Below are 16,315 nucleotides of genomic sequence, written 5' to 3'. Positions count from 1 at the left end.
ATGGTTGGTTTAGTCCCACATCGCATGTTTCTTCAATCAATATGGCATTTTTATGTGGTAGCTTCGGTGCGACGGTCGTCTCTTCGGAGACATCCGATAAAATTGGAACGATACAGAGAAGATTAGCATGGCCCCTGCGCAAGGATGACACGCATAAATCGAGAAATGGTCCAAATTTTTTTCTCCACCAGCATCTTCTCCTCTGCTGAAATCGCGCCTCTTTTTTCTCTTTTTGGATTTCATCAGTCCCTTTTCTTCCGCTCGTTTCGTGAAATCCAATCTTTGAATGATTTTTGTACTTTTTCTTCTTGTTTCTTCCTGCTGCTGAAATCGCGCCTCTTTTTTCTCTTGTTAGATTTCATCAATCCCTTTTCTTCCGGCCGCGATCGTTTCGTCGTTGCAAACTCCAATCTTTGAATGATTTTTGTACTTTTTCTTCTTGTTCGGATTTCGTTCCATGCCTGTACCTTTAGTTCAGTGAACCCTAGATTTGGGCTTTCTGCTGCCTGTTCTCCAGCTTGTGGTGATTAGTTGGCCTACAGGGGATTTCGATCGACTGAATGATGGGTTTCAGCTTTCTTCCAGCGAAAGAAAATTTGCATCAGGCGGAAGAGCATCGGCAGAATTAGGTCGGTTAGCATTATCTTGTGTCTCATTTTTGTGTTTATTCTGCTTTATATGCTACTTTGGATTGTCAGTGCGATTGAACTAAAGTTTTGACCAAAAAAAAATTCAGTTCTTTGTTTAGATTCCAATTTTGTGTGTTTAACAGCACATTTTGGGTTTTAGTTCTCGTAAGCAAAGTGATGAAATGAAGCCATTCCCATAGCAGAAATTCACCACATTATTTAGGAATTTTCCAGTTGCGATATGTCTGATGAATCAACACTTGTGGCCTAGTGATGATTGATAGAACTAGCGAATGTTTTTTCTATGGAATTTCATTTATGACTATACAACCAAATGCAATCAGTTCTTCACTGATATATAACCAATTCTTACAGCGGATGCCTTTCCATGACTTAAGAACAATTCTTTCACATAGTTGTTCTTCGATATATAACCAATATTGTTAGATGAATCAACACTTGTGGCCTAATGATTCTCGATAGAACTAGCGAATGTTCTTTTCTATGGAATTTCATTTATGTAACTAAATGTGATTTCCATCTCATTTATTCTTGACTGTACAACCAAATGCAAGCAGTTCTTCACTGATATACAACCAATTCTTGCAGTGGATGCAACTTCAAAAAATTCTTTCACATAGTTGTTCTTCGATATATAACCAATATTGTTAGATGAATCAACACTTGTGGCCTAGTGATTCTGGATAGAACTAGCGAATGTTCTTTTCTATGGAATTTCATTTATGACTGTACAACCAAATGCAATCAGTTCTTCACTGATACCTTTACATGATTTCAGAAAAATTCTTTCACATAGTTGTTCTTCGATGTGTTTAATCACTTAAAAGATTTCTCACTGAACATGGCACCAAACAGCAACTAGGAAGCATTATAATCCATAATTGTGTGCTCGTTTTGTGTTTGTGTTTGTGTTTGATATTAGCTTGGACCAACCTCATTGCTAAAACCCCCCTCATAATTTGTTACCCTGATGACAGCTTAGTCCTCTTACTGTGTGTAAAGAATTCAACAAGTTGCACGATTGGATCGAATCACGGCTACGAGTATAGCTACAAGATACTTGTACATCGATGCGAGAAACTTCATGTACTGAATGGAGATGCTAGCTAGAACAGAGGTTCTTTATGTAATGAGTCAATGCACAAGAACTATGAAGGTTGTGTTCTATTGAGCAATAGCCTCAACCTATTGTAAATCGACTCAATTGAACAAAAGTAAATCGACTCGATTGTTTCCCTTAGTAGTCAAAACTGGCATGGTTTCATGTTGAACATATTACATATGTGGCCTTGGGCCCTTGAAGGAAACCTTGTTCGCAAATATTATTCACAAACTTTAACTTCATCTTATCTATGTTCAAATTTATTCGTTTAATTTAATGAGTTGTTCATTTTGTTCATTTAATTGCATGCTCACGAATGTTCGATTTCATTTACAATCTGATAAATCGATTAAAAACAAAGAGGTATTTTGAATAGAATATCATAAGTGAGGTGTTATTTCGATATTTTTTAGAAATGGAATGCTTTTTGTGATAATGGTAAAGAGTGTAAAAATAAGTATGAAAAAAGAATTTTTTTTTTGATTGATAATTTTTATGAGATTGCTTTATAAATTGAAGCGAAAAATATAATGTGAAAAGGATGATGAGGTTGAAATATTTTAAAAAGTAGGTGTAAATAGGAAACTAGTAAAATATTTGAGTGAATTTGAAAAAAAAAAAAAAAAAGATCGCAAAAGTTTATTAATTCGAATAGTTTCTTTGCGCTTCTCTCACTCGCTCAGATAGCCGTTGGGCAGCCCATCGCGATCTCCTCCGCTCTTCCTCCTTCCCCTGGTTTCCTTGGCTTGTGATCCTTCTCCCAATTTTTCCGGCGTGATCATGGGAGACGGAGGTCTTCATCGCACGCTGATTGCCACCGGTAGAAGCGCTGCAGGTTATCTTCCCGTCTCCTCTCGTTGGATCCTCACATTAGGGTTTGGGCTGAAAAAACTGATTTGGGTGGTCCTCGCTCGGTCGGTGTTGCAGTGAGCGCAGAGAGTGGAGATAGGTTGCCGAACTTGGTTGGGCGCTCTGCTGTTCGGAAAAGATTGTCCGATATCACTAACACGGCGAGTGCGGGGACGTCCGCAATGGCGAGTGCCGTAATTGAGGAGGGAAAGTCCATGGATGTTAGCTCCAAGGATTGCGTCTCTCAGCTCATGAAGGTATTCTTGGATCCTTTTCAGATTTTCGATTTCCCTTTTCCAAATTCGATTTTTATTTGCTAAAAAGGAGAGTTCTTTGCTTCTTCTTCTTTTGGGTTCTCTCTGATAAGGTTGATTCTCGTGCCAGGAAAATACTAACTTGTTGAAGCTTCTTGCAGAGAAAAAGTATGTGATTAAGTTTGTCAAATTCTTCAATTTCTGATGTATTGATTGAATTTTTTTCTCTCGGTTCTTGTTTTGGCAGTAAACTAATAGAATTAAGCGCCATTGAGTTGAAAAAACTTCAGAACAAGTTGCATAAAAGCAATCAACAGAACTGGCACTTGGCTCGGATTAACTCTGATATGCTCGCGGTTGGTTCCTTGTCTCATTGTTCAAGGCTTGAGGATTAGTTATTTTTTATTGCCTGATCCAAGTTTTGATGCGCAGGAGCTTAACATGAGGAAGGACAGAGTATGTTTTTTTGACTTGTTTATGATCTATCTCTTCTGGTATTTTTGAAAGGGATAATCAACTGTCAATTATTTACAGTTTTGAATAAGTTTCTTTTAGGTGATGATACTTTTTATCAAGTGAATTCTTGCATGCAGCTAAAAGCCTTGCAGCATGAACTTGGTTGCATGTCATCATTACTTAAAATCAAGACGTCAGAATTAGAGGTATGTGTCTAATTTTACTTTGGTTGTACATTGTTCGTTCTTGTGTATTTAACTAACTATACTTTAATTCAACTTAGGAGAAAGATAATTTAATGAAAGAACTTGTTGACAAGATTGGTTATCAGGTAATAAATGATTTTTTAAGGTGACTTTGGCTTCCCCTTTTCTCATTGTTTTTCCCTTGAACTGCTAAAGTTGAGTAGCATCAAGTGCGAAGAGATTGAAGTAAATGCAAGTGATGTTCTGAACGATAAGCAAACCAGCAATCCCAACAAGAGGCGTAAACTGAAAGATCAGTGTAAGTTAGCACTTGACCAGTTCTATAGTTGACTCATTTGCATTCAGCATTATAATTCCTTGGGTTCGCTCGTATGCCAATTGTTTTACTTCACAGCTTTTGGATCTACAGTTCTGGTGGAAGAAGAGGAAAACACAGATGGGAAAAGGTAATTTATGCATTCATGATGTTTCTTATAACTGGTTACCTTTCGAAAAGTAGTGTAAATGGTCTCATTCTATTTTAGGTCCTTACGACTAGCGTCCATTGAATCTGAATCATGTGAAATCAAAGAGGATTTGCTCAAGATTGATGATGTTCTACTACCAATGAGCCATAAGAAAGTCCTAGAGGCGAAGGATGAAGGTAGAAGGTATTATGTCTTCATATTCACATCATAATCATCAAGCAGTGTTAGTTCTAACTATTTGATGTCCATTATATGAACCTTACACCTTCATTGGACATGGTACATGTGCTTTAATCAGGTCCTTGCAAGCCAAGACTTTGCCTTTGAAACCAGGATCTTATAAATCCCTGGAGTTGGACAAGATCGATGCCACAATGCCGGTGTCCCAGCAAGGGATATCAGTGGGAAAAAAGGCAGTTGAAATAAGGTAATCTATATCACAAACTCTGGAATGATCTTCAACTTTTTTTATTGCAAATTTTGATCATTAATCTTCTGAAGTAGAAAATCATTGCGGAGGAGATCCAGTAATCCAAAGTCTGAATCATATCAACCAAAGGAAAACTCAATCAAGATAGAGGACACTCAATTTTTAGTTTTTTCCATTAAGAACAAAGATTTACATGTGGAACCTTCTGATAAAAGGGTTTCTCCAACTTCTTCTTCTGGCACTAGTACATCTGCAAAAATAAGCAACAAGTGGGATTCTAGTATGTCTTCAGAGTTGGAGGAGCCAGGAATCCCAAAGAGATTTTCTGTCGGAAGGCCATTGCGCAAGGCAGCTGAGAAGGTCAGTTCTTACAAGGAAATTAATCTGAATGTGAAATTGCGAAGACCAGGGTAAGATCTTGGTTTCCACTGCGCTAGCTCAGAGCCAGTCTCTTCAATGTTCTCTCCCTGATTCATATCATCTAAGCGCATTGGCTAAATGTTGTTTCTGCAAGCTGAAATTTTTTTTTGTGTGATTTCTATTCTCAATGCTAGTTTTTTTACTTTGTATTTTTTTTTTTTGATAATTCAGATGTTCAGGTTTCGCCTAACTAGTTTTTTCCTTTGTAACTTATAGCTATTCTGCCTCATTCAACTGTTGTTTATTCGTAGTAATTGGATGTGCCAATTGTTTAATTTGCTGTGTTTCCGTTGTTTCTTTTCTTACCTCAGATAGATTCATCTATATTTGAGCAGAGTTTGATAACAACTAATCAAAATCATATAATGTCTTTTAACTTTAATTGTTATCGAAAGTCAGATATTTTTATTTATGCGTCGAAAGTTATTCTCATTATATTTTAACTTTTTTTCATTCGATTGTACCATGTTTTTTACTTCTTTATTATATTATAGTTTTGATTTTAAAAAAAATACAGCAACATAATTAATTTCAAATGTAGTTTCAGCTCATTTTATGATAATTGGTAGGAATTGGCTTATTAATTTAATGATAGTTTCTTTCACGTGAAATCATAATCATTTGCATAAAGTTAATTAAAGTGGCAGTTAATTCACAACCCTTTACCTGTGACATCATTTTTATTCACAATTAATTTATTTAGCCTTAAGTGCTTATTTTGAAGTTATACCATATTTTAACAATAGATAAATATATCGTGAATACTTATGCAATATCTAATTAAATTAGAATAATTCACAATTTGATTTTTAAATTTTCATTCAAAAAGGTTTATTTGAAATCCTTTATATTCATTTTGAGATCTCTCACATTCTAACGTCCTAATGATGCATATAGAGGTAAATGTTGGCACAATATGTTTTACAAGTCTATAATCAAATATGTTTTTATTTAAAATTAACTGGCATGATTTTATTTAAAATTAATCTTGTTTGAATTTTCCTCCAAATTTATACTTAAAATGTTCATTGTAGGTTTTTTTTTTTTATACTTAAGGTATGATAAATCATCTGATTTAATTTGATTAGCAATTGCTACCCTCTTGTACTATTGTATACCATAAATTGATGGTAGAATTTAAAAGTTAATTTACAGGATTGAATAGTTTCTTCTTGCTCTCCAATCTTGAGTTTCTTCTTTCTCTCCAATGACATTACCACCATCAGTGAAGAACAAATACCTTGAATCTAAATACTTATGTTGAAGCAATTCAGAAGATCTGAACACTATTAACAATGAGTCTTATAAAATTGATGAAATAAAATTTGTAAAACCAATCTTAAACAAATGAACCACATCGATTATTATATATCACGGCAAGGCAAAGGCTGATTCAAAGTGCCAAAAAGCTCAAAGATGATGAAATGTGCAAAAGATGGATGTTGTTGATCAAAATGGCTACGAATTTGCAAACCTTCAAAAGGCATGGCCAGTTGACATTTGAATCAGGTGAACTACCCTTGTCACTTCATTATTTAAATTATGGCATCACCCAGGAAAATGATGTAAGCTACTGCTTGATTCGAGTTAATATCGCTCGCCAAATAGAAAAATTTGCCACAGCTAAGAAAACGCGATTGCAACAAATCTTCATGTTAAAGATCTGTTTGTCACCTGGCCATGCTAATATATTCCTTTTGCTTTTTGGAAGGCAGTAGCGCCAACATTTGGTCCACCTCTGCGATACCAGATAAGATACTCGATGGGATAACCCTTCGGTTTGTGAGGAACAATGCCGAGATCCTTGAATGTCAAAGCTGCAAGCAAAGATGGCATGAGGGAAGTTCAAGTGGATTGTTGACTTGCATTGATGTTAAAGATCATACCATTATCTGAGACTATAGTATCGACTGTGAGCGAGTTGATCTGATCAAGATTGAAGACGCCTGGGGTGGGCAAAGGAAATGGCACTTTATTTAACAACAACTCTCGAGGAGCTGCAATTGCCTGCGATCATCAGAAACTCATCAAACAAAAAGAACAAACCTGCAGGCACATGATCAAGGATAAACGATATCGTTTGAAAGAAGAACTATAATGTGATTAAGGATATAAAATGTATTATCAATCAATTAAGTGTATACAAGAAACAACTGAAAGTGAAGGGCCCTTCTATCTCTCATGTCCTTTTTACAGGTAGCAAACGAGGAAACTAATGGGAAATGAGAAGAAACTAATCTGCCTATATTCTTCTACAATGACTACAAGGAAATAAATTAGAGGAATCATTAACTAGAGTTTTATCTGATCACCCTCTACCTTTACAATTTTAATCTAACAGATTCAGCTCATCCAACTATAAAATCAATGGGATGTCATTGAAGATGTTCGTATTATCTAGGTCTAATTTTTTCCCCCTCAATTGAACATCATCTATAGAACATGTCTAAACCATCTCACCTTGATATGCTTACAACAACTCATCTAACATAATATTGATATTTATTTTATTCTTTCTTTCTTAGTAACCACAAAAGTGGACCTTGTCAATTCTGCTACTTTTTTTTTGGCCATGTAACTGTATCCTATATAAATGATATCTTCATTAATGTAAAATAGTTATTTACAAGAGTTTCATATTCATCAATCTGAACTATTCTCTCAATTTTTCTGAATATTGAAACTACATTCCACTTATTAAGTTTTACTTTCTACTTAAAACTTTAGTTTCTAAATTTTTTCACAACAATTCAATCTTCAAACTTTATCTAATTGCACTGTCATCAATCAGCACAATATTGAAATCAACAGAATTAGTTTGTGTAAAAATATTAACTGCCCACCGAAAAACCTTTATGGTGACAATTCATCTGTTTGGGTTTATAAAATCTTAAAGTCCATGGCATAATTTGATGTTGGGTTTCAGCAGCTAGCCAGAAAAAGATCATTCAGGTGCCAAGTTCATATGTCGCTACTAGTTGGTGGCAATCGACATCCATCAAGAGGAGGATAGAAAGAAGAGGAGGACATGTAACAGGAAGAAGTGCAAGAGGAAAAAGACAAATAAGAAGGGGGAAGGGGTTAGCTACTCCCATTTGTCTTTACCAACAAGCATAAAACAGATTGCTTCCTTTTGATTTAAGTGAACTAAACCTTGTAGCATTGAATGAGTTCACACCTGCCTATGTGAAAGCATAAAGTGGTGCCTTCAACTACTTAGTGGACAACTAACTAAACATAGATTATCTAGAACTAACGATGAATAGAAGACATAAACAAGGAAAAGCTTGACAATAATCAAAGGCTTATTCACAGCATGAAGAGGCAAGGCTCCTAAACAAGGAAAACATTAGCATAGTTTTTTTTGTACCTTTGCAATAGCGAAAGGAATCTTTACATATCGCGGATATTCTCGTATCGTGTCAAACATCACTTCTGCCTGCAATAACCCTTAACTGAAAGGTTAGTGTCTCCTCAAATTTCTGAAACAAAAATAAAATCATATAGGAATTACCAGTTGATGTACAGTATAAACCTCTGGTCCACCAAGTTCATATATTTTTCCCATACTGGTTCCATCATCCTTCAAGGAGGCTATAATTGCAGCAGCCACATCAACAACATATACTGGTTGAATCCTGCAGGAACATATCGCAAATTGTTTGATGTAATTCAGTGATATATGAGTCTGCACACATTAGTAACAGAATGTTGCACTTCCTGATAAATGCCATCTACAAACAACTTCTAGAAATAAAGTCAATTACTTTGTTGATCCATCTCCAAAAAGTGGAAGAAAATTCCATTTTTTGACAAATTGTGCCCATTTGTTCAAGCTCCTGTCTTCTGTACCAAAAATGACTCCAGGCTTCATAATTGTGGTCTAAAAACAAGAGACAGAATTATAAATTTGAAATGGCCAGTATGATAAGGCCCCACATTAATGGAGAGACCATCTCATCCCATTAGAAAATAGTTGATTCCAAACACAAATCTTCCAACTTCCATATATTATCTAATGGCCTAAGTGCAAAGTGGAATCAAATAAATGTACAACCACGTGAAAACGAGAATCAATCCTTTGTAAAATATGTTGAGTAGCATCTTGAGAGTCCTATTTTCATTATTGGACATAAAAACAACCAACATTTCAGCATAAAAGAATGGATCAGTGCAAAACAAGAATACTAATATACTTCAAGTGTAAAATACAGTCTGGTCCCAATGGAAAAAAAAAACTTGGCTGATCGAACCAAAAAACAACTGCACTATACTAACAGTTTTTGCCATGCTAAGCAGTGCTAATTGTTCCTACCACTGACAACATATCTGAAGCTATACTCAGCTCAAATTACTTGACAATAAGGGAAACAGTTAATGTGTAACATGCAGGAAGGAGGCAACAGACTCCAGTGTCATGGTTGATAAAAACCCAAACCGACATACTTTTTTTTCCTTTCGGAGAAGAAATTATATGCAGGCAGGTATCAAGTCAAACCATGCATATAGCATATACAGTATAAGATGCATATACGTAATCTATATTAAAAAAAATACTTATAATGATAAAAATGCCTCATATGAAAAATAAAATCACAAAAGACGTTACTTATCCTTTGAAGAGATCAGGGTAAGTACTAATTAGAATTATGTATTTGATGTGGTTCAAGCCAAACTGGTTTGAATGAACCATATCATTTGATTTTGAGCATCCTCATATCCAACCACATATGCACATGTGGCTGCAGTCCAGCATAGTGAAGTCACCCACATACAGGGCATGCAGGGACCTGCAAATGTCATATAGATATTGTCCCCTGTCACATATGCATAGGTGGTCACATACAGTATATCCTCTCAAGAACTATTATGATAGCAATTCTGATGATCAATACTAAGTTCTGTGGACCAACAAATCCCTTCGGATCACACAAACTCATATACCTAGAATCAATACCATACCTGACCAGTTTATTGAATAAAAATTTGAGGATCCATAAAAAAATTTGGACAATTTACAGACTGTGAAATTCCATTAGTCCATCCCCTTGAATTGTTTGCAAATAACAAAAAGTGTATTCCATGCAGCATCAAAATTTCATGTTTGTATAATCAAACAAAAATGTAAAACATTAATTTTAAAATATATAGAATCATAATAACCTCAGGGAACTGCCTTTGGACCGCTTCCTCTGCTGCAGCCTTGGCCCTCAACATTCTAGAAGGAGAAGAGGAAGATGCTCCTAAGCATGAAACTTGTATGAATCTCATGATGCCACCATGATCTTTAGCAATCTACAAAAGTTCATACAGAACATAAGGTTATTAGGATCTTAAGCTTTGGACTTCGCAATTGCTTTACCATATGGGCAGCAGTTTCTAGAGTATAATACTATACATATCATGTTATAATAACAATGGAACTCCCCAACATAGTGAAGTGACAACACAAGGACTAAGCTACAGAGTGCATGAATACTCAGAAAAAGGTCAATCAGAGTATCAAACTTGCATATACAGGAGCAGCATACCTCAGGAAATGTATCATCTCTATAACTCCCATTTTGAAGTGTTTATGCCGCATGCAACTAGCTGGTTATTGTGGATCAAATTTCCAGACATGAATCCCCACCAGGTGACGCAAATTATTCATTTCAGCAACCCTATGCGACCTGAATCCTACTAAACGCACATGGGAGGGATAGAGTCATTGCCTCTCTCTTGAGTTCCAACTTAAATTGCTTAAGCATCAAGATTATCACGAGATTGATTGTTCAACCTTGTCAAACAATCATGATCCACCACTAGCCACACCATGTGTCCCATTCATCTTTCTTGTTTAGTGTAATTGAGAGAATATAATATCTCTCATGATCAACAATGGTCCCTAAACCATTCCTATAATCCCAATTTGGATGTGAGGTCGCAACTAGATCCTATAATATGAAATATTAAATAATACACTTTATTGAATATTATATCATTATTTTGAAATTATTTAATAACTATGATGACAAATATAATTTTATTATTTATTATAATGTATTTATGTTATTTATTGATTATATGTAGGCAAATATAATTGATTATTAATAGTCCAATACATATTCATTTATGATAACAATATAAATATATAATAAATAAATATTTCTAAAATATGTTTTTATCAAATAATAACAATAATTTGATGTTATTAACATGATAAAAAAATAATATGATATTATTGATAGTATGTTAATAGATTATGTCTTACTAATCTAATTTTATAATTCTACTATTCATTATTTATGCTTTCTGTTACTAAAATTTGATATTTAAGGAAACATAACATCAATCCTTCTTATTCAACTTCAGTGATCCAAGATGACTGGTCTTTAGAATTTTTTTAAGCATTCAATACCGATTCTGATATTTACAGCCATTAAAGAAACTTCTCTACCTAATGCCTCACAGTAGAATACAGGTGATTAAATTAAAGAGACACCTTAACCAAGCAAATCTATAAGCTGGCTTTAGATGAATACTGCTAATAGGTGAGCCTTTTAAGACTTTAAACCATACCGCTGCAAGTTGTTCAGCCATGGCATGATTTACTTCTTCAAAGCTGTAGTTCCTTGTCTCATATTCTCTCCCTGCCACATCAATAGTTCCCTGTGAATCATGGACTCAATGTATGAACAATTGAAGGCAAATATTAGACTGACCAATTAAATTTATAACCACGTTTGCCTTTGCCATGACAGCTTTAATTGAATTCTCATCTCTCGGATTGTACTCCATGGGAACAATCTGGCAGTTTGAAAGAAAGACATAATGAGTCGAGATCTTGCACAAATAACTGGCCTAGTTGAAAAACAAATTGCACCTTCCACCCTATATAGGGAAGAAATTTTCATACCTGACCCAAGTCGCCCATCAACTTGAGATGCCTGTGAGAATCCTCAGACCCCCTAAAAGGTACCAGCACTTGGGAGCCCATTTTAGCTAAACATCAATAAACAAACATGTATCTTATGGCATTCACTGAGCAAGTGCTTCCACTTGGAAAAGTAGCAATGAACAACCAAAGATCTTAGGATGCAAGTAGTAGACTGAATATATTATCAAGGTATACTTGCACATGTGAAATCGTAGTAACCTGTAAGATTAGGATGTAGGATGATACTTTCTTATCAAGTTTAAAGGGATTAGATTTTGAGATTGGTTAAATCAGGATAAAACATTCTTCAGAAAAATTCTGAGGGAAGAAAAAAGAAAGAATACCATAGGCTAGTGGTAAACTACAATGCCAACTGACAGCTTACCAAGTTGGCTGACAACATAGCGCCCAAGAAATCCAGTAGCTCCAAATACAGTAGCAACAATTCCACTGCACGATTGCCAGATTATTAGATCAAGAAACAATAATTGCACAATACTAGAACATCTTATCCAAAGCACATGCCAAAATTCTCTTGTATGTTATGTTAAGAGTGCAGAGACAACATGGACTTTCATAAAACCAAAAAAGTCTAACTTAAAGGAAAAGAATGATAAGTCTAATCTAATAAAAGCCAGATACAAGAACTTAGTCACGCTAGTTTCTCTCCTTATTCCACAATTTGAGAGGTTGGAAAAATTAGATTCGAAAGAGGGATACACAATCCTCTCATTTTCCCTTCCTGAAACCACCAAACAAGAGATAAAGCCAATTTATACTCCCCCTTCACTCCTTATTCGACATGAACACACCCTAACCCTTAAAAACAAAACAGCAATGAGATACAGTTCAATTCTTTCACGATACGATGAAATGATGCAAAATTAGGTCACTTCACATCTGAATAAACAGAAGAAGAAAAAAAATGATCTTCCGAGGAAATTTATAAATTTGGAAAACAGAAAATGACAAACCAAAACGGTCGATTACCTAACAGAGGACCTTCCACCAGTTCCCTTGCGAACGAGATGCCCCGTTCCATGGACGGCAACAGTAGATCCACACCGAGGTCGACCGCTCCCACCGTCTGCACGAGAAGGTTCATCATTAAGAGACAACTTTACCACGATTCACTCATTCGTAAAACCGGATCAAGCACGCAGCAATGAACGCATCAAAGGAAACAATCCCGGGAACGGGAAATGTAGTACGCACCATAGGATGGCAGGGGATAGATCGAATTAAAGGCCGGGATGCTCGACGATTGGTCTAGGAATCGGCGAGCGGAGCGTCTGCAGCAAGCCTGCATCATCTCGAGACGGCGTGAAACGGAGAAGCGCCGGCGGCGGAGTGAGGAAGGCGATCTGCGATTGGAATTTGGATCTCGAAGAGCCGGCCCAGATTAATAGCCAAACAAAACCCTGCCCGTGGGCCGGGCTGGTTTAGGTTCAAGCCCACCAGCGAATCGGCCGGCCCATTTGCGGCCTGAATTAGTCTTCGGCCCATGTCATTCAATGCAGATTTGTGACTAAATCTATAACACAACTTATATAAACTCAAAATTCCATTTATAAATTAAAATTACAAAAAAAATATCACCAAATCACCTAATTCAACCTTAAAGCCACTATTTTCAACAGTGGAAATCAGATGTCTTTCCATTGTTAGGCATGATAGAACTCAAGACAAGTTAAAGAGATGACTTCATTTCCCTCTTCCATTCCTAAGCATTATCCCAATTTGTCACTATCACAGGTAATTCTGATTAAAATAAATTATTAATTTGTATGCTTATATCAATTTTATAATCATAATTCTCAATATTTCAGCTTGCTCTCATCATGCCTCCTCCACCACCACCTCCTCGTCGTCGTCCTCCTTCGGTGCCGTCTACGCTGCTGCTTCTCGCTAATCTTGCTTCGGACCCACTCAGGCCACATGCACTTCCCTAAACCTCCGTAAGCAATCGCCAACTATCACCAACAAGTAGAAGTGTTTTTGGATTGTTCTTCTCCACTTAGCCTACATATTTAGCCAAGTTAATAGACCCTCGCCACCAAATGTTAGATCGCTGTTCACTTCGGCAATTCGTCGAACAATTGGCGTGCGCATCATGGACCGTCGAACAAGTGGCCGACATCCCCGTCAACGATTCCCAACATCGATGGCGTACTTTTAGGCAATCAGCATAGATGCCGCATACCTTTGACTCGGTAAAGAATCCGTGCTGGAGTGAGAACGACTACTGTTACTGGAGCGAGCAGAGCCCTCCAGCCGTGCATGGTGGTTGGAGCTGATCATCATGTGAAGGTCATGCGGCGTTGGCTTTGCTTGGCTTGGCTTTAAGCTTCGTGATGAGCTCTCTGTCTTAGCATGTGAAGGTGGGAGAATGATTTGGCTTTAAGCTTTGTGGACTCTGGAAACTGATGATGGAGAATCTTGACGTTGCCATGGGGTGAAGTGGAGCTCAAGCGATGGGGAATAGTTTGCACATTGGCTTCTGGTTAGTGGTAAGTGGCTGTCCGGGAAGAGCAGCATCAATGGTGCCACCGCCACTCGCCAAAGAGAGAGGTGAGTGAAAGGAAGCAATGATGAAGAGGAGGAGGAGTGATTAAGCAGTTAAGTACAGTGCATGCATGCAGCAGCAGTGGACAGAGGAGAAACAACAAAACAGCTGTAACTGCACCTGTTCTACCTAACCCACGCCACACTTCTTCCTCGTGTCTCAGTCACAGAGCACCAACTTTGAGTGGTTTGCCGTTTAGTGTTTAGTCACTGCAACGATTTGAAGGCTAATTTACGGCAGGAGACTAAACTGCTGTTGATTTTTAGCGATAGACGAAACTGGATTCACTGAAACAACAAAAGAATGCGATAAAGTATGAACTGATGTAAGCGAGTTCAAAGATGAAGTTTTTTTTATGGAATTTGACGTTTAGCGCAGCAGAATTTGCCCCCAATTGCTCTGAATTGGTGTCTTTTTTGTGTCTTCGCTTCACTTGCTTGCCAAATCCATCGCCACGGAGAGGGCGGAGAGCTCCGCCTCTCCCTCGAGAGGAGCGGGGAGGTTGAGATCTATTCTGGTTCTTCTGGTCTCGTTGTTATTTGAAGCCGCTGTGGTTGCAGCGGGGAAGGCGGAGTGGGGACTAGGAAGATGAGTTTCGAGCGAAGCGGTTGTGGCGATGGCGGTGGAGGAGTAAAGATGGGATCTTTTGTGGCCGCCGAGGGCCTGACCGGAGCGGAACACCCGGTTGCAATAGGGGCATTCCCAGAGCTTTGCTTCTTGTCCATGGGCGGCGGCGCCGCTGCCGGAGAAATCCTCATCGCCATCGGGAACTGGCACTTGTTTCATGCCGCCCATCTTGTGGCCGCGGTGAGCTTTTTGGGAATGGCAAGCCGCCGCCCAGCTCGTCTCGCACCGGAACTCCATCAGTCGCCTCGACGGTGATCTGGATCCGCCCCCATCCTCCCCGACCTCGCACTCTTCTCCTCCTCCATCGCCGCCTCCGGATTGCGGGCCGCCCTTCGCGTCGCGCCTGGACCACGCGTCGCGCGACAGCATCACCAGCCAGCGGGCGACGTCCTCCTCGGCCGACCCATCGGACACGGAGCTGTGCGGCTCATCCCCCACGTCGACGCCGCGGAAGCGCTTCGGCCTGCGGTTCAGCGACGACTCGGCGTCGCTCTCGCGGGAGGACGACAGCTCAGCGCTCATCCTCCTCCCACTCTCCCCGCCCCCCGCGCACCCCTTCGCGGGAGGAAGCGAGGACGAGGAAACCGAGGGGGAGGGAAGGAAACGGCGGCGGCTCGCCTTGGCTGCCACAGAGTGAGACCGCATGTGGCCGGCGAGGGCGCGGCCGCTGGCGAACCGGCGATAGCACTGCTTGCACCTATGCTTCTCCATGCTTCCCCGATCAAAAAGCTGAGATCTTGAAAACCTTCCGAACCAATTACTTCACTGTTCCATCATCAGAAACAGAGCGCCAGAGGAACAAAGTTGGTCGTGAGGACTGAGAAGGAGAAGCCTCCTCCTTCTCCTCCTCCTCTCTGCCAACTAAAAGCCACAAGAGGAAGCAGGAGAATTAGCAGAGAAAGTCAAGAAACAATAGAAGAAGAGTTAATGCAAGATGAAGTGTGAGCTGTTGCTTCTCTTGTAAAAGTTAATCAGACAAATCAATGGATGTTAAGATATCAACCATGCTTTGTATTATTTATAAATAAATAAATATATATAAAATTTATATATTTATATAATAATGAAAAATAAAAGAAAATAAATGATAATAATATTCATGATCACATACCAAAATGAGTTGCCCAACCATTTGCTACTGGTCATAAGAATGTTGATAGGTAACTAACACTCAGTTAGGAAGGAATCTGCAGGAGAGGAAGCAGATATGTGTGGCAAGAAGCAGATGTATTATCATCTGTTTATTAAAATATATCAACATGCATCAGATCTTAAATAATGACAGCTCAATATTGCTTAATTTTCTTCTTCATTTGACAGAGCATTTCACATATAGATAGATTAAAAAAAAAAGTTGGCAATATCATTT

General features: G+C 38.1%; 3 protein-coding genes and 1 non-coding gene across 4 annotated transcripts; 2 read left to right on the top strand and 2 right to left on the bottom strand.

Annotated features, from left to right (window-relative positions):
* Nucleotides 1-77: 77 nt before the first annotated feature.
* LOC141842468 (U6 spliceosomal RNA) lies at nucleotides 78-180 on the top strand. Its single transcript, XR_012602906.1, has one exon. It is a non-coding gene; the product is annotated as a U6 spliceosomal RNA (small nuclear RNA).
* A 2,352-nt stretch (nucleotides 181-2,532) lies between these two features.
* On the top strand, nucleotides 2,533-4,961 carry LOC141842353 (shugoshin-1-like). The gene is made up of 12 exons (XM_074730563.1): nucleotides 2,533-2,587; nucleotides 2,680-2,858; nucleotides 2,986-3,023; nucleotides 3,103-3,211; nucleotides 3,288-3,311; nucleotides 3,449-3,517; nucleotides 3,595-3,642; nucleotides 3,713-3,815; nucleotides 3,912-3,963; nucleotides 4,042-4,167; nucleotides 4,283-4,411; nucleotides 4,486-4,961. Exons 1-12 carry the CDS (start codon nucleotides 2,533-2,535, stop codon nucleotides 4,826-4,828), a joined length of 1,275 nt encoding a protein of 424 aa, XP_074586664.1. The 3' UTR covers nucleotides 4,829-4,961.
* A 1,212-nt stretch (nucleotides 4,962-6,173) lies between these two features.
* LOC141839210 (NADH dehydrogenase [ubiquinone] 1 alpha subcomplex subunit 9, mitochondrial) lies at nucleotides 6,174-13,112 on the bottom strand. The gene is made up of 12 exons (XM_074726906.1): nucleotides 12,969-13,112; nucleotides 12,744-12,840; nucleotides 12,139-12,203; nucleotides 11,733-11,818; nucleotides 11,539-11,623; nucleotides 11,396-11,466; nucleotides 9,998-10,129; nucleotides 8,602-8,717; nucleotides 8,349-8,472; nucleotides 8,205-8,273; nucleotides 6,721-6,841; nucleotides 6,174-6,651 (listed from the first exon to the last, which is right to left on the bottom strand). The coding sequence occupies exons 1-12, from the start codon at nucleotides 13,063-13,065 to the stop codon at nucleotides 6,518-6,520; spliced, it is 1,197 nt and encodes a 398-aa protein (XP_074583007.1). The 5' UTR covers nucleotides 13,066-13,112; the 3' UTR covers nucleotides 6,174-6,517.
* A 1,491-nt stretch (nucleotides 13,113-14,603) lies between these two features.
* On the bottom strand, nucleotides 14,604-15,917 carry LOC141839377 (zinc finger protein ZAT9-like). The gene has a single exon (XM_074727107.1). It carries the CDS (start codon nucleotides 15,655-15,657, stop codon nucleotides 14,749-14,751), a length of 909 nt encoding a protein of 302 aa, XP_074583208.1. The 5' UTR covers nucleotides 15,658-15,917; the 3' UTR covers nucleotides 14,604-14,748.
* Between the last annotated feature and the right edge of the window lie 398 nt (nucleotides 15,918-16,315).

Source organism: Curcuma longa, chromosome 11 (assembly GCF_044706935.1).
Source record: "Curcuma longa cultivar G26 ecotype Majalengka, Jawa Barat chromosome 11, ITB_CL_G26_1.1, whole genome shotgun sequence".
NCBI lineage: Eukaryota > Viridiplantae > Streptophyta > Magnoliopsida > Zingiberales > Zingiberaceae > Curcuma > Curcuma longa.
The sequence above is the reverse complement of the archived record's forward strand: the minus strand, read 5'-3'. Positions and strand labels throughout refer to the sequence as shown.